This window comes from Ambystoma mexicanum, chromosome 3p (assembly GCF_040938575.1).
Source record: "Ambystoma mexicanum isolate Mex_15411 chromosome 3p, UKY_AmexF1_1, whole genome shotgun sequence".
NCBI classification, from domain to species: Eukaryota; Metazoa; Chordata; class Amphibia; order Caudata; family Ambystomatidae; genus Ambystoma; species Ambystoma mexicanum.
In genome coordinates, this window is record NC_090925.1 from 355,420,000 (window position 1) to 355,438,839 (window position 18,840).

The 18,840-nt window shown below is 45.3% G+C and overlaps 1 protein-coding gene across 1 annotated transcript in view; it reads right to left on the bottom strand.

Annotated features, from left to right (window-relative positions):
* The window catches only part of DUSP15 (dual specificity phosphatase 15), a 321,250-nt gene that overhangs the window by 267,493 nt on the left and 34,917 nt on the right, over positions 1 to 18,840 (bottom strand). The window contains exons 2-4 of the mRNA XM_069651004.1: positions 15,530 to 15,563; positions 6,584 to 6,666; positions 4,533 to 4,582 (exon numbers count right to left, since the gene is read on the bottom strand). Coding sequence (XP_069507105.1) covers positions 4,533 to 4,582; positions 6,584 to 6,666; positions 15,530 to 15,563 — 167 coding nt within the window. The remainder of the gene's footprint in view (positions 1 to 4,532; positions 4,583 to 6,583; positions 6,667 to 15,529; positions 15,564 to 18,840) is intronic.

The following is an 18,840-nucleotide window of genomic DNA, read 5'->3' on the forward strand; positions in this document are numbered from 1 at the left end:
AGCTAACCAAACACTACCCGCTGGCGCTGCTTAATGAGGTCTTACGTTGGTGTGACCTGTTTTTGTAGTGAGTGGCAAAAATAGTATTTTGGCCTTCTTTTTCTTTGAACAAAAGTGAAGATTGCCCTCTAACCATGACCCTAGCCTTCCGAAAGGCTAGCTTTTTTTTGATGTATCAGAGTGTCAAACAGAGCCAATTGATCTATACGAGGTTTGCCAAATGAAGTGAGTTTATTTAAGTGAAAACATTGCTTTAAATACATGATAATTTTCTCAATATCCCAATCATGCAGCACCAGCGAGGATTCAAGTGACGGTTGATTTGCTGCTCGTAACCATTATTCCCGTCAATGTTATGCGATTTCCCTGGAGATTAACTCTAATAGACACAGTTATATGTGCTCTGGGAGCAGGTGGTGCAATATTTACAGTCCATGTTAGTAAAGCATGGTCACTCATGTTATTTGGTAAGACTTTTAATGAGCCACAGCGCCCAGTCATAATAGTATCTGTAATGGCATAGCCAATGTGTGACCTAGAGCGCCCATTTGGCCAGGTGAAATTGGAATAATTTTTTTCGGATGCGTTACAAGGAAGGCAAGCTAATCCATACATAGACAGAAATGTTTTCCAGTTCCGATAAGTGATCCCAGTGCAGGTTCATTTCGAGGTAGATCTTTAGCATTTAGAGACCCAATTAGTTTTCGAATTTAGCGGTGATCACAAAATGGACAGCGACAAACTCTCATCCTTATACAACACTATTGAGTGTTGGATGAAAGACAATTGGATGTGTCTAAATGGCTCCAAGACCGAGCTCATGATCTTCGGATCCTCACAGGCCAGAAAGAAACTGAGTCCACTTTATTCTTCATTCTGTATTAAAAACACTCAAATTCCCATATCAGAAAAAGTGAAAACTCTTGGAGTATATCTTCACGCCCCTCTAGGAGCTGAGGCACATACAGCCTATTTAAAGAAAAATTGCCGATACCACCAAATTCTCCTGAAATAATTAGACCTCTGCTTGATCAAAAAAGCAGCACCACCATCGCCAGAGCAACAATTTTATCTGGACTGGACTATGGAAACTCCCTACTACTAGGAGCAAGCAATACATGTTTGAAACGATGTCAGGTAATTCAAAACAACGCCGTCAGGACTATCACAAGCAGATCTAGGAGGGAACATATCACTGGAGACAGGAAAGCTCTTCATTGGTTGGCCATGGAAGAGAGAATTATCTTCAAGTCACTCACCATGGTCCATCGCTGCCTTTATGGCAAAGCCCCGGATTATCTCAAGAAACAGTTCAAGTGGCATGAGACATCTAGGTGCCTCAGATCTTCCAACATAGGCCTACTGCAAACTACCACAATAAAAAAGCAACACGACCTAGGCAAGGCTTTCCCGACCATAAGCATCAAAAAATGGAACGAACTACCTACCTCACTGAAGCTCGAATCCAACTACATTCAATTCAGGAAGAAACTGAAAACACTACTATTCAAATAAATCCTGGAATCAGGTTAACTTGATCACTACGAATAAGGATCAATTTCACACTTTGTCCCATTTGAAAATCTGATGTCCTGTCTATTCGTAAGCACTCCGATGCCTGCGGGCTTTAGCGCTATACAAACACATAAATACAAATACAAATAGAGTGCCTGCAATTAATATCGAGCCTTTGGGATAAATCTCGTCCCAAAGTGTGAGTGTTTCACCAATTAATTTTTGAATTATTTTGGAAGATGCTCCATTCAGCGGATCATACACGTTAATGATCAATGTTCTAAGGGTAATATTCAATGGATCGACAAACATAGCTGATAATACATAAGGGGAACTGGTTTTACCCAAAAATATTGCTAACTTATAATTAGCCTTTGTTCCAATTGCTAATCCACTCGGCTGTCCTTGTGAAGAGGGATGGCTGGATTGTATACAATGTGATATCCATGAATGTGAAAGTTCTTAGTGACCCAGCTTCTCTGCAACATAAAAAGGTCAGAGGCCAATATCAAGGAATGACCCAAAGGATGGACAAGGAAAGATCTAAAGCGACGCGTGTTCCAGGATATCCTGTTCAGAGTAGATTTGTGAGATGAATATCAATTGCCATTACCAATGACCGTTTCTGAGATCCATTGTTGAATCTCCCTGGTGTTCTCAAAATGTTTTCCTATATGAGATTGGGAGACTAACAATGTGGCACATTCAGCCGTTAGATCAACAGATGAAAAAGATGTCTGAGCAGAAGCCACTATAGATTGAGGCCTACCCATGGGCAATAGTTGTTTAGTGATTTTTCAACATAGGGTTAAAGCCCATCAGTTCTAAAGCGGCAGCACAGGATATTAATAGTATCACCATCAATGTAGAGGTAAATTCAATCATAGCCCATTTATTGGAGCTACTTATCCCGGGCAGCTGTATATGCATGATGTCTTCTGTGCTGATCACTCTCCATAGTTTATTTTGGGCAAATAGCTCTAATATATGGCTGTGACTCAGGAATGGACTAGAGTTGGTAGGATAAGATTCCTCCAGCTTCACCCATTTTCCCAAAACGTAGCGTGTCATCCTCAGGCAAAATCGTTTTAACTGTATGAAAATCTAGACACGTGCAATCAGCTGTTATAAAAGTTGTGACTGAGGGCATGGGATGATAGGTGGCTGCAGGAACTTGATTAAACTAGTATGTATTATTAGAAGTTTGTGAGTTCCCCATCATTGGGGGACCGGTACATTGAAGTGGTTCTTGCAAATCTGTCATGTATGAGTTGAGATTAGGACAGGCCTCAGTTGGCAACTGGAACTGCGTTACAGCGGATCTGATTGGAGGTGGATGTAACCATCGGTCCATGGGGCCTTGCAATTGTGCTGTGTGGGTTACCAGAGTTTTAAGATTTGAATGAGGAGCTTTGCTGGCACAAGTGCACTCTGCCACCATTGTTCCAAGCTCGTCTGCAGTGTTTTGTTTTTTGTTGGCTTTTTTCCTTTTGTTGATATTCTTTCTAGGGTTATAGATGGATGCTCTAGTGACTATCTGCCGACTCTCATGAGTTGTTATTTCCTCAGGTACAGAGGGAGGTATAAGTATGTCTTCGTAGTCCCAGTCAGAAAAAGGTGCAGACTGCGAGCCAGCTAAAACAATTTCACTCGGCTGTGCTGCTCTACTTCATTTTGTGATGTTTCTTTGGCCATCCTGTTGGTATAGGCAGGATTTTCTGAGGTAGGAAGTGGAATGTAAGCACAATGTAATTTGATAAAATGTCAGTGGGGCCTGAGGAGCCAGCTACTTCAACTGGAGCGTAGTTTGCTAAAATCACATCAACTACCTTTGCCAGAAGGTATTCAAAATCCTGTTGTTCTTTCGCAATCGTTGAGCATAGAGCAAATAGAGCATCAACGTTGGATGCAATTACATTTAGTGTTGAAGTGTGCATAGGTTCCTCAATCAGAGAAGTTATGTCAGATTGAAGAGTGGGGTCATCCTCGATATCGCTCTCAGAGCCAGAGAAGTCTGAAGATTCAGAGGGAAAGACCAAAATGGTTAAGTCTGGAGTGGCCAAGAGATGTGTCCCTATTAGGTTCTCGCAACAATCACTGGTAGGAAGAGTTTTCCCGCCAGCACGTGAAACTCGCTGTAATCCAATGAACATGTTTTATAAAGAGTTGTTATTATCAATTGTGGGAGAAAAGCAATGACCAGTGTTTTCAATTTGTGACTGCAGAAGCGGTGCTTCACTTAGGGCCTTGCCCATGGAAGCAGATGGAATAGCGTTAAAAAACACCAGTGATTATGGGCTGAGTTCTGATACTTTTATCAAGTTTGTCTTTTTTATGCGGGAATGTTTATTACGGGAAGTGTTTAGAACATCCGGGCTTGTTGGTCTTTTGCCAATGCGGGTAGCTGCACTGCATAGCCCATACTTTCGAGCTTCAGTTTGCTTCATCACAATATGTTTTTGAAATTTAGCAAACGTAGTTTGAGACTTACCGCGCTCGCATCTCTCGCTACGAGACACAAGAGACTCTTCTCCATTACATGCCGCGCATGCTGACGCGCAGTCGATTTATTTTTCAAGCCCGAGCTTTCAGGCTTAGAGCAGAGCTCCGAAACGTAGATTGGGTAAAGACCCAGTTCCTCAATCACAGAGCAGCAAAGTAGATCGCTGCAGGCAAAGTCCAACAAAATCACAAGACACTCTTCTCACTCTTCTCCACTCTGCTACACGACAAATGTTTCCAAAGTTCGTGAAGATCAGATAACCTCCCTCCACTTTCCCCGACTTTGGAGGTGGTACAAATAACTGTGATCAAAGTGTTGAACTTATACAATCCAAAGAAATAACTAAATATATCAATTACATCTTGCTATTCTCCTCTGTACATCAGTGACTTGTAAGTACCCTTCTGTACATAACCATTATACATCTGTATCCTCAACTATGAATACGCTATGGATTTGCAACCCCTCTTCCCATTTTCCCCAACGACCGTGCAGATGTGCGAGTCATACTTACATGCGTATCTCCGGAGAGTCTGGCAGAGGAATATAGAGATATGTAAACTCCTAGAAATTAAAGAAAGTTGGATATGTGATAAGAATCTGTGACAGGTTTTTCTTGATTTTACTTTGTATTTTGCAATTGCAAGCTTGTTTGGCCCCTGCAAAGACACAGCAGAGAGGGATCTTGATGGCAGGTTAGAAGTGGCAAAAAAGAGCGGGGACACAACAAACAAATTCAACAATGATGCAGCTGCAGAGGAGTGACTATTGGAGGCCAGTGAACACACAGTCTTGGCCCCATTACTGCCACTTACCGCTGCATTACCACACCTCAATGTTTGGAGGTGAATTGGAGGATTGACCTCTAGAGAAAAAAACTAGAGGTAGATCCTACACTTTACCTGGAATGCTTAAGGGATTTACCATATGGAATAGCCACTCATGGTGAAGCCACCAAAAATCCCTATGGAGGCCTATGACCTCCAAAAAAGGGATTTACACAAGTGCCGCCATTCCTAATCCCATGTAATGTCACACGACTGAGTGTCGGTAATGGGAAACAATTGTGCTGGTAAATTGGTGGATTTACTGCCGATTCACCATCAAACTCGTAATGAGGCCCAATGCCTGGTTACAAATGGTTTCTTTGATGCAGTAGGGGTATTCTGAGGGAGAAAGGTGGATCGCATCCTCAAGCTTGAGGAAAGAGCAAGTCGCTAACTCGAAGCAGCCTGGGGTGAAAGGCTGCACATGGTGAGAGAAAGCTGGTCTTGATGGAGGTTTGGTAGAGAAACAGCGAGGGTGCATTGCGAAAGGGGCTAGGCAGGCTGAGCTATATATAGCGGGAGATGGGATAGTAGCACTTAGCCCTGTCCTGGAGCTATGTCGGCGTGGTTCCTGGAAGTCATTGCATTGTAGCTTGCACTAGGTGCCAGTGGAATGTTGTCAGGGTAGCAGAGCCATCAATGTAGAGGGACATAGGCTGTGACATGCATCAGACAGTGCCCTCATTGTTATTGCAAGAGAGGAATCAGGCACATGTCCATAGCTGTGGCGGGAGTTGGTCACAGCCCTTGCAGCGCCCTTTAAACTTATACCCTAAAAACTAATGTTTTAATGGGGGTAGCGGGGTGCGTGCAGAAGGTTTTCTGCAACCTATCCTCCAAACAATTGTTGCAGGTCTTGGGGAAGCATAAAATTCTGTGCCCCCAGCATTGGAGATAGCAAGGGGGCTGGGCCTAGAAATGTAAATAAGATGCGTTATATAATGAATACCCTCATAATTTGAAAGAAGATGGCATTAGGTACTGGAAGGGAAACCATATGCGGTCTGCAGGTTAGCAAAATATTAAGCCTCTATGCTTTCAGGGATGTATCCCAGAAGATTACAGAAAATACTCCAGAATTTGGGAACCTGGGGAGAATTTCCTGAGTGAGCAATATGGAGGAGCTGTTTATTTGCCAGTAGTGTCCTGTGTGGGTATCTGTTGCTTGCTGATTTCTTTCACCTGGATCCCAAGGTCAGTGCATTGTTTTGCTTTCCCTTGCAATGCTTATTGGCGTGCAGTCTGTAGCGCCTTGTGGGTTATGCTTCGCTTCTTTCTTTAGTGTCAAGGTCCTAGTTTATACATTTCATGACTCCATAGATTGGTTGTGCAGTCGGCATGTTAAACAGAATCCTATATTCTTCATGCTGTGTGAACAATTAACCGGGTTTAAGATTCAGTGGGTGATTTGCATTCTAAGTATTCTGGAATTTTCCATTGTACTTCTCTATCCATGAATACCATTAACACTAAAGTAAAAAAGAAAGAAGGCGGGCGCTGAAGGCAGCAGTGGTTGAAGTAAGCGGGAACGGTCAGGAGCAGTGTTCCACTACTTTTATTTTTGACTGTTAACAGCTGTACTACTTTTTGTAACCATTTTCACCATTCCGGAACAGTTCTTTGTGAAGTTAAAGCACACCTCTACACTTTACCACCGAATATCAGTTACAGCTAAAATGAAATCTATTTCAAAGCAGCAGCTGTGCGATGTCACTTACCTGCATGATACCACACTTACCTGGAGCAGTTGCTGCGGCTTTGCCAGCACAGAGACGATGTGAGTGATCTCATTCCTCTTGAGTTGGGCCCAGTCTTTGGAATCTGGGAATAGGGAGAGTTGAGTGAGTCGGTGTCCCAACATACTGTTTATCACTGTATTCTGGAGCGCTTGCACCCAGTGCTTTAAGTGGGATAAGAAATCGAGTGGACCCTAAGGACCCATGAAATAATATTTGAGGGCTGAGTCAAGTCTGGCATGGCTTAACACTAGCAAGTAGCTAGCAAACCATTAATAGATGGGTGATCTGTGTTACTAAAGGGGCGGCCTAGTAGATTAATCATTCTAATATGAAGAGTTCAGTATACAATAACCTGTTGCAAATAATCAAATACAGTAGTCTCCATGTTTTATTTTGCCTCCAGAGTACTACAAAACAAGTAATCAAATTCCAAATGTATGAAAATGATGATGTGATTCTAAACATGGACTGATAGGGACATCTACTGGACAAGAGCAGTATTTTCACTAATCGTTTCATGGCCTGCTAGCATGCACGGAAATCAGATCAGTGAGCCCTGGGAGAGGGCAAACATTGGACCCGGCCTGGGCTGAGCAGGGGTGGACTGGGGACCAAAAGAGGCCCTGGAAATAAAGTGGCCCCATTTGACACATTTTCAGCAAGCCCAATGCCTTTCCTATGAGTACATTTGGAAATGCCACACAAAAGAGACCCTGGGTGCAGAGGCCCACCAGGAAATCTCCAGAGTTCCCTATAGGCCAGTCCACCCCTGGGGCTGAGCCCAGAAGAGTCCCCGTCTGCTTAAAGCCACGATTGCACCCCACAGGTGCAGGCTAGGCCTGTAGGAAAATGTGTCGATAAATAGCTTCTGGGTAAACTGTAAGATAACTATCCTAGACTGAAATTAAGTGATTACTACAAATACGTAATTTGGGCGGCTATTGCCCGGTGGAGATGCTGCTGCCAAAAGGCCAGAACGTCAGGGGAAGAGTCAGTTGCCTTTTGGAGGCACAGGTTTGTCAAGCAATGTCCCCTTTCTTCAATACAGACCAGGCATTAGACACGAATCACAGACTACCCCCTTCTCTGGTTCTGTATGGCTAAAGGCCAAAGTTAGCTCATGTATGCTGATGTATACATTCACGCACAATCAAAAAAAGGTGCCGGACCCTGGTGTCTTTTCCATACAAAAATTCAACTGACTTATTCCCATTGACACTTCCCTTGTGGAGAGTGTTTGATCTAAACAACATATACCACATCAAAAACAATACAAAGTGAAAACATACTCTTTTGTCAATCAAGGGTTAGTATAGCAGTAAATCTTAACAAATAAATACATTTTATGCAGATGTTCAATTGATTCACGAGCATCTATTGTCAGAGAGGGCAGACAACTAAAAGAGAGGACCAAGGCACTATGCTCCCATTTCCTTTATAATCCAGGACAGTATGTTTTCATACAGGCATTCTGCTGTTATGGGTTCCTCATGTAGGGAGGCCCTCCTACCGTCCTTTGTGTCTCTCGTTTTAGTCTCTCTTAATCTCTGAGGGATTATCAGTGTCCATTATCCCCCTCGGTTATTTCCCAAAGGATGTACAGATAGTGTTGTGTCGACGGTTATTCCAAGAATAGCCTCATCCTAAATAAGGTTTCCCCATTAATTTCCAGACGCCCTTCGTCAGGACAGGAGTTCTTTATTCTTACCCTGGTTGTAACTCTTCTAACCCAAATGTTGCCAAGATGACCTGAAATGTCAGACAGAAACACCATAGGCTTACAACCCATACCAGTGTATATTCACACTTTCTGTTAAAAATGAAGGGTGTGGCCTATTGTGTACACACTCAATACATACCAGACATGCTTTGCTTGCATACAGGTAGTGACTGGGTACAGAGCTGTGAAACAAATGTGCCTGGGGCGACTTTTGAGATAGCCCTAAAAAGCTGTCATGTTCTCTCTGCGGACATTTGTTTGTACTTCACTGGCTCAGTGCTGTGACTTCTGGGATGGTTGTCTGCCTCATTGAAAGGGGTACACAGCCTGCCTCAATCCCTGAACTTTCAAAGATAATGGCTTCCTCAGCCAGGGCCCTACACAAGAATAATATGTTATCCGCATTTTAAAGGCCGAACACAAAAAAGACTGATTTCTTTCAGCCGATTTTCTGTGGCCTTTAAAATGCCATGCGCCAGACTGACCCCCCTCAGAAGTTGATCTCGCCCCCTCATTCTCCCGCTGGATTGCTAGTACATCAGGGTTTTTACCCCCAAACCTCCCCTTTCATCACCCACCTCCCTTCACAGCCCAACACATTTCACCTCCTCACCCACACTCATGCAAAAACACTTTCCCTCTTACTCTCCCTTCCCCACCACAATCATTCCCCCTCCTCTCCCGCACAGACACGCACTCACAAACACACACAGACGCACACTCCCATCGAGTGCTTCATTTCCCGGCCCTCAGTACCTACACTTCTTATTTTTTAGCATTTGAGTACTTGCACTTCTCAACACCTGAAAGAGAGTACCAGTACTCAACTATTTTGCGAAGTGAAAATTAAAGCTTTTCATTTCACTTTATCACAAATCAAAGGACTGATCTTTGCTGGGGGAAGCAGGGCCCCCTCCCTCCTGCTCTCTATGCCCATAATGTCCCTTGAGAGCCCACCCTGCAGAACAAAAGGAGAGACAAACATGCAGCTACTGTGCTCTCAGCACGCGGCGCGGCACGCTGCTTCCCTACGTGGGCTTCACCTGTTACCATTGGTGTCCTTTGATGGAGGAGGGATTGGTTCGGAAAGCCTGGGAAATTACTTTTTAAGATGTTTCTTTGTTATTAGTAGTGCCTATTTGAATGTGTAAATGTTGTAAGTACTTTGAGTTGTGATCGAACTTTTTCGAATGAAAACACACAGACACACACACACACACACACACATCTAGTTATCTACCGAATTCCTTATTATGCCACGAAAGCGAGCAATAATAAAACTCCCCTTCTAAACCTTAGTTTGCAGCCACGATATCTGCTAGTTTCATATGCAAAAAGGAAAGTCTCATTTAATATCGATATTAAAAAATTCTTAACACAATGCATAACAACAAACTGGGAGTTTGCGTGAAAGTATCTCAGATGCGTTGCTTTACCAAGGTGTGTACTCCTTGGCACATCATTTAATCTCACTGGGCATTGCCTGCAAACCACAGGGTGTGCCTAAAAGGGACCTGTGCCTAAGGTGCAGTGCCGTAACGGGCAGCGCCAAAAGCGCTGCGCCGGAATGTCTGGCTTCGTAGCTTGGCGAGTACCTTCATTTCTTTTTTTCCACTTACACCACTGTTCCCATCACTTAAAATATACTTACCTCGCTCTTGCGGCTTCCCCTGTAAGCCGCGCCTGCCAACCCCTGCGTGCACACGGTCTCCGAGCGGTCTTTCTAAATCGTTTTCTTCACTCCACACCAACCTAAGACACCTCGTGTAACGCTTACTGAGCCGCAGTGCGCTCCCCGCACAGTGGTAAACAATCAAAAACGATTGGTACCAACCAGTCACACTGCAGAAGCGCAATTAGACCGAAACGTTGGGAGTTGCGGTTTAATTCTTGAAATGGGGGGCCTATCTTCAGAGATTTCGTGTGGCCCGTTCTCACCTAAGTAACGCCTGTGGAAAGTAGTGTCAAGTAGTGTTAAGTTGGCAGCAAGTGGTGCAGCTGAAAGCACATCGGGCCACTGAGATTGCAGATAGAATTGGAGGGCAAAGTGCATACTTCTATTTGTGCTTGCCGGAATGCTTATGCTGTGGCTGGGATGTGGTGTGTCGTTGGCTGTGTCAACTGCCAGTTCCTTGAGCATGTCTAGCTGCATTCTACCACAAACCACAGGGAGGAATGTGCAGACATCAGGAAGAAAATGCCCTGGGCACCAAAGGACAGAGACCATCTTCACTTCTGCCCGAAGGTCGAAGTGGGCGGGATCTAAAGGGCATGACGTCCTCTACTTTCCCGGAAAATCCTTCATCGTTTCCTTACTATTTGCCACTGGGAACCTCACTCCTAGATGGCAGGGAAGATAGCTTTTGTTTTTTTACTCCCCCCCCTACCCCCCAACTGTGAATTCAGACCTGAACCCTGCTGCTAATCCTCTAGTGTCACATCTTGCTGAGCTATCTAGCATACAATGGTTTGCTTTGGTTTATTTGATTAGCCTGCTTGGGGCATACCACCCATTCCTGAGCCGCTGCAGCCCTGCTCCATTGCATTCAATACATTCTGATCACTGTCAGCATTTATTTTCTGCAATTATGTACTGAAATCAATAGAGGCAAAGCGGAGTGTGCTGGTGGTAGGTGGGGTTATAGTCCTCGGGATGTCCCTTAAGAGGTGTCAATGGCGGTGCTTATAGTGGCTTATTGGAAAGGGGAGGGTGCATAAAGCTGCATGCTGTGGGGCACAATGACTGCAAGCAATGGAGGTGATATGCTTTCAGTGTTGATAGTAGTTGTAAAACACAGTGTAGGCGGATGAAGTGGAGGAAATGTAGGACCCAGGTATGAGGTTTGAATTGCAAGGGGTAGAGCGTCTAAGGGTGGGTATGGGATGGTGGGGAGCAGCAGTGGGGATCTCGGGAGGGGGCAGTGCAGAGAGGAACATAGTTTAGCCACTTTTGTACACTTTGACCCCTGCTTACGCCCAGACCGGTTGCTTGGGCGGTCGAAGGGGGCACTGCCTTGGGAGCAGCGCTAAATAGATTGGTGGGAGAGGGAGGCGCAGGAAGCGGCCCACTCAGACAGCTGCCACTGAGCTCACTGGAGAAAAAATTAAGCATTCCTGTGTTAAAAACAAAGGAATGCATATTGTGAACGCAGCTTGTGAAATGCTCTGGAGACTCACACCCTGTGCCCTCGCCCTTTGTGTTGACAGCCTTTCAAGTCCCTTTCAAGTGGGGGCTCATTTAACACGCCATTGTTTTTACACAGTATGTGCTTAACATGTCAGTGTTAAGAACTGAAAATGGAGCATTTTTGTCTGAAGGCCAGCACAAAACATCAGTTAGCTGACCAAAGCTACGCATTCTTCCAAGAGAATTAACGTGCCACACAGAAACGGTTTAAACTATGTTCTTTATTTACATGTCTTTTTATTTGAGAAACCAAAACTTTGTATATTTTTAGTTTATATGGCGCATACCTTGGAAGGTTAACTGTCATCTTCTTGCTTAAGTATTCGAGTGGCTGCTTTGGGACATGGACTAAATGCATCCGCTCAGCATCAAAGCTCTTTTCATTTTCTTAACAAACCAACCACTGCCTAGCGCGCACCTGATGGCAACTCAATGTGACTTGGCACCCTGATTAGGAAAGCAGGGATCATTGTGTGTCACCATGCAGACAGTGGTCCATGGCAAATCAGTGCAGTGATATGCGTGCAGCAATGATTTGTGTGCTGCACACGACACCACCCTGTTGGGTAATGACGTCTATCTGGTGCTCCTCTATGTAACAGCACATATGCCTGTTTTTGTCTGATGTGTCCCATGTCCATACAATAGCACACTGGAACGTTTTGTCTATGTGGCTCTGACGAGTATGCCATCCTGTGCCCACACTTAAACACATAAAGCAATCAAATAAGTTGCCTCAAATTGTACATCCGCTAGGCCAAACGCCCTTTTTACACTGCCACGCCATGATTTTAACTAGCTGCAGGCCAGCACTAAGTTATGCTAATGCCAGTTCTGTTAGGTAAAGCATGAGCCTGCTCATTTTTGCAGAAATAACCCCTGAGGCCTGCGTAATGCTGAGGAGGTAGTGTCTAAGGAACTGAGGGACCTTTACAGTTAATTAGAATCCAGGTTTCTTTCAAACGCTTCATCAGTTTATTACTTGTCTGGCTAAAGTTTATAAGAGGTACAATCCCTTTTGTGTATCCTTTTTTTACATTGTTCATTGGGTGTCTCTTGTACGGTATCCTTTCCTGTCTATAGATCTAATTCCCTAAATATGTTTCTGTATTAGGGGCCGGGAATGCTGACACTGAGACACAGCCTCTCGTCATATAAAATTCTCCAGAAACAAGAAGCAAAAGAGCCCATGTACCACATTTGAAATGCTGATGTTGCAGCCATGCTATACTCGCATACAAAAACGTAAGCTAACCGAATGAGTATGTATGGTTCATGGTTACAAACATTTGAATATTAGGTGGAGTGTTGTGAACAGTGATGTGAGCACCAATCCATGTGCCTGGTATGTATTTAGAGATGCACACATACAACCCTTTTATCACAGATTTGTTTATCAAATGTAGAGATCTCTGATCACTGTTATATTTCTGAAATGCTCTGTGATTTAATGCAAAGCCGACAGGAACCCTCATTTGCGCTATTTGTCCCCTTTCTCTCTCACAGAGGTATTTTGAAAGAATACGATAGGAGCGTACCAGACTGTCCATCTTGGAATCAGAACCTTCTATCAGAAAATAGTTCATATGGTTAGTACGGTATTGCCCCTTGCGAAATACAAGTGATGGGGTACAAACAGAATGCCTGCAACATAGGGCCAGTGGGCCGTCAAACCCTGGCAGCTGGTCACACCGCAGTGTGCCAGTGTGGACAGTTTGAAACTTCATTCAGGCAAGGCCATCCCTAAGAGCACGTGATATAAGAACCATTTACCTGAGCAGCAACGGCTGTGTTTTCACATTAGATATCTTCTGTAAAGTACTTGAATTACAATGCAATGAACCCAGCTTCATTTATATAGAAATTATTTATTGATATTGAGGGGTTTTGGCGTGCGACACAGAGTTGTACTATGGGAGTGACGTGTGCCAGTCGGGGGGTGGGGTGCATTCCTGTGTTTCTGCCTGGGCATCAAGTTGGCTAGAAACTGTCCTTCTTAAGCCTGTGGCTAAGAATGATGACTCTTCGTTCATCACTGATGCATAAATCGAGACGTGAACCAGAGTGGAGAGACGATTCGATCACAAGGTAATTATTGGATTGGCGCTGCACCATTTCTACACAAGACTGCAATGTTCTCCTGAGTCCATCAAGATTTCATGACCAGCCCTCAGGAGCTGGAGACCTTCTGCCCGGTTGGCCCCGATGGCAGAACAGTTGGTCAGAGACCAACGAGTTGCGCACTCAAAAGTTCAAGGGTCCTCGTGGCTCAGCAGGGACCCATCGCTAGAAGAAGCAAAGGGTGCAGCGAACTTCACTTTGTGTCGACAAAGTGAAGGGATCAGGCTCATAGATTGAGGCATAGGCTGTAGTGAGAGGACCCAACGACTGGGCAAGAGATGTACCCACGGTCTGAATCCTTCCATAGGTCAAAAGGCAGTAAGAGAGTGTTGTACACATGTGTGGGTGTAGGCCGTTCATACATAGCTAATAGCATGGGCTGTGCAGCCGAGGACAAGGAATGATGTGCAGTGATGGCCAGAAGACACGTAGCCTCCATTGAAAGCAACGCCCATGGTGTGGCTGAGCCCAGCAACCAGTTGGTGCTTCACGTGTCAAGTGATCCAACGCATGGGAAGAGTAAGAAGCCCTTTGGCACCGTCCAGCTTCATGGTACGTGGCATATTGGGGGCCAGACTACTCCACGATTTCAATTCATTCACAGTGCAGAGAGGACTTTTTGGTAGCAGTCCCCCATCTCTGATCCCACTGGATGTTAGGGTTTGTGCATACAAAGGCCAGAAGATAGGTTTGGTGGGATACACACAGTGTAAAATACTAATCACAGATGGCTTGGCAATGGGGAAACTATGCGGCTACGGTCCATCACTCCTAGGGTGCCCAGATCAAGGTTCACTCAGAATGCGGATAGATTCACTCAACGGGGACACCGTCTGAGCTGGTTAGCTATCCTCATCGGAAGCGAGTTCTGCCTACAGCCGAAATGTTGAAGTGCCACCAGCCATTTGTTCTTCATGTCTTCTTCGTTTTGACAGTGGTTGGCAGCACGCACTACCTAGGAGCAGTCAGGGGCAGAACTATCGGCACTGGAGCAGCTGTGCCATCTGTGTCCAAATGCCTCAATGCCTCTGAAGAAAACTGCTCTGTCATTGAAAGAGAAATGCTCGCATACATTCACGTACATACATGTGGGGCAGGCATTTGGAATTACACACTGACCATTGGTCATTGATTCGTGGCCTCATTTTGGGTGGTAGAAAAAAGGTTAATCAAGGGTTTGGCAGAGCGGCAAAGTTGCTTCGGTTTTCATTTGATGTAGAACATGTCACTGGCTACAGGAACCACCAGGGCACTGTTGCTCCCATATTCCCATGAAGGAGGAATGCGTGGGAGCCTGCATCACTGATGCAATGGAAGTCACGCAAGGCATGATCTTGGAGGAACGCTGGCTGCTGCATGTGATCACCAATTCCGCTCTACAGAAGGTCCTCTCATTGACCAGGGAATTCGTATTCGATAACAGACTGGTTGCAGCCTTTTTAAATCCAAGGTTAGGTGTAGTGACTTTATTGTCTATGTGAATAATTTCATTGTCTCTCTTTCTGGGTGTGCTTGCAATTGATGATGCGGTAAAAGCCTGGGTGGGAGTTACTCAGTTGGCCTTCCTGAATCCATCCACAATGTGGACGTTAGCCGCAGAGACTCAGGACAATGCAATCATTGAAATGGTTATCAACCACCATGCTCAGGGATAAGAGTTGTGCATAATATATGCTCCGATCAGAACTTCTGAACGCCCACCAAGTAGGATCCAGCAGAACCCGGCTATCAGTGCTCTTCAGTAACCTCCAACTGATGGTCCACAACTCATGTCCATGGGGCCACTACATCACACTCGCACGACAAGTACTTCGCACAACCCAGCTCACTAGGACACACCTACCAGTGCCCAAGCCCTGCAATGCTCTTCTATTACATCTCCACAGTACTCGACTACTAGAACTTTGCACTACTCACCTACAAGACTTCCAAGGTAAAGCCTGGGTAGAATCTGCAAACAGGGAAACAAAACAAAGAGGTCAGACACATCTCCTCCCTGAGGGTATAAACCCCAGTCCCACCCCACATCCGTGAGGGTGTGATTTCCCCACACACACCTCAACAAGAGTGCAAACCCCCCACACCTGACAACCCAAAACAGCAAGAGTGCAAACTCACCAAATGTTGGACTATACATCCCTCCACCCAAACCTCTATTACAGTGTGCCCAACACACAACAGATAAGGCAACATACTCACATTCAGAGCGCAACAGTCCCAAAGACTTCTGTGAGAGAGCGACACACCCTAACAAAGCTCTGGGAGAGTGCAACCATCAGACACCTCTGTAAGAACACATTCTGCCAGAGTGCTATCTCTCCATATCTTTCTAATAGTGAAAACATCTCACCCTCCTCTTTCGGAGTGCAACAACCTCCGTGCACGTACACTTCTGCGTGAGTGCAATCTGCCCCCATGCGTCTCTGTGCGAGGAGCAAACCACACACATCTATCCATTACCCCCAGAAAAACAGCTGTCAAGTGTAACAAGCCCCTACACGCCTCTTTATAGTGCAACTCTCTACACATATGCTTGAGAGTGCAGCCACCCCACATAGGTGAGTGCAGCCCTCCACACAAACCTCTGAGAAGGTAACACCCCTAATTCCATAATAGCCTAGCTGTGTGGCCCATTTAAAGGGGACCCTCCACCTCATCTGAGGCGTTGGGAGGCAGTAATTGCCACTGTCCAATACTAACCCCATATTGTTGAACCTGTACTCAAAATGGCACATCGCGTGAATTGGGCACACTCTCCAATAGAAATGTACAAAACAATGTATTCAAAGACAATTAAATAGACATTTATAGAGGCTTAGAAATTAATGAAAACGTGACAAGCGGAGCTTTCCAACAGGACCATAAACGTATGCAAATATGTTGACCCCTCCCGGCGATAAAACTTATATGTAAGGAAATTGAACAAGGCATAGAGACAAAAAGGTAAAGTTCAATAAAGAGTGTTAAAAAATACATTAAAATAGGCAGGCACCACGTGTGGCTTGTATGGTACCCTCAGAATAGAACAGGCTATTTTGGCTTAGCCACAGTGCCATCCAGAAGCCAACCCTGGAAATTCACATCCAGGTCGCAACCACTGCAAAATGCATTGTGGGTAGGAACATTAGCTCCAAAGCAGGTCTGTGATGCAGAACATTCTCTTTGTCTTATAACAGAGTGCTGTTTCATACATAGCTTTAGCAGCCCAAGATAGACAGCTCTCAAGCTTGCAGACACAAATATAGATGTTTCACCCTTACGAGGGACCATCAGCGCGCTTCAGCCCTGTCATGCTTGAAGTTGGAGCGATGGGGTATGTTTGGCAAACACCATCAATCTTATGGTGGGTTTAAAAGAAAGCATTCAACAAGCCTTCATAAAAACAAAAGTAATAAAAAACCTACTTCTGTGGTTATTGCCATAAGCAAATATCCCTAGCTGTCAACATTATCACCAGAAACACATTTAGCAAATGTAAGCAAGTCATTTAAAATCTGCACTACAACTCCCAGCATGCAAGTCCTTCTCGTGGACAGTGGGGCCGATGAAACAGTAGTGGTGAGGGGCTCTGAAACATTTAGAAAAGGAGCTCAGTCACTGTCTGGCTTTGGCGCAGATCCACTTTCTTTCGCAGCATCTGCTGGATATCTCACCACTGTCTATGGAATGTTACCATGGATTAACCAGCAGCACAGAGCTGGACCTTGGTCTCTGCTGCTCTCTTTCCTTGTGTTGGGCTGCACGTTCATCTTTCTGTTGGTCACACCATGGGCATGCCACTAAGAAGGGTCGCGGATGCCCCTGACAGTCAGTTTGCCTTTGCAGCAGGGCTTCTGGCACAGCTACTGTGCCTCGCTAGGGCAAGCATTCTCCCCTCCTGCACTTTGCTTGAGGGCCAATTGAAATGTTCTGCATTCCTCATCGCGGCACTGGATACAACTTTCCGAGTGCTGACAGATCCTCGTTCTGATTTGTGCATTCCGGAGGCATTTTAGGTTTCCCAACTTGGTCTTTGGACGAGCCATGTGTACTTTTAAGCCCAAGGATTTTGGGTGGTTCTTTTTGCTGTTGGGAAGTACGTCTGGTGTGATTTCTGTGCCTTATTGCTACCACGCTGTTGGTTGTGGAATCATTTCCGAACAGAACGCTCTTCTCTAGTCCAGCAGTTGGGAGGTCTGAACATTTGCTTTGATTGGTTTATCTGTAGTCCAACAGCGGGAGGTCTGAACCTTTGCTTGGATTGGTGTATCTCTAGTCCAGCAGGGCGGAGGTCTGAACCTTTGCTTTGATTGGTTTATCTGTAGTCCAACAGCGGGAGGTCTGAACCTTTGCTTGGATTGGTGTATCTCTAGTCCAGCAGTGGGGAGGTCTGACCCTTTGCTTGGATTGGTGTATCTCTAGTCCAGCAGTGGGGAGGTCTGAACCTTTGCTTGGATTGGTGTATCTCTAGTCCAGCAGTGGGGAGGTCTGAACCTTTGATTGGATTGGTGCATCTCTAGTCCAGCAGGGCAGAGGTCTGAACCTTTGCTTGGATTGGTTTATCTGTAGTCCAACAGCGGGAGGTCTGAACCTTTGCTTGGATTGGTGTATCTCTAGTCCAGCAGCGGGGAGGTCTGAACCTTTGCTTGGATTGGTGTATCTCTAGTCCAGCAGCAGGGACGTCTGAACCTTTTCTTGGATTGGTGTATCTCTAGGTCCAGCAGCGGGGAGTTCTGAACCTTTGCTTGGATTGGTGTATCTCCAGTCCAGCAGCGGGGAGGTCTGAACCTTTGCTTGGATTGGTGTATCTCTAGTTCAGCAGCGGGTAGGTCTGAACCTTTGCTTGGATTGGTTTATCTCCAGGCCAGCAGCGGGGAGTTCTGAACCTTTGCTTGGATTGGTGTATCTCTAGTCCAGCAGCAGGGATGTCTGAACCTTTTCTTGGATTGGTGTATCTCTAGTCAAGCAGCGGGGAGTTCTGAACCTTTGCTTGGATTGGTGTATCTCTAGTCCAGCAGCGGGGAGGTCTGAACCTTTGCTTGGATTGGTGTATCTCGAGTCCAACAGCGGGGAGGTTTGAACCTTTGCTTGGATTGTTTTATCTCTGGTCCAACAGCGGGGAGGCCTGAACCTTTGCTTGGATTGGTGTATCTATAGTCCAGCAGCGGGGAGGTCTGAACCTTTGCTTTGATTGGTTTATCTGTAGTCCAACAGCGGGAGGTCTGAACCTTTGCTTGGATTGGTGTATC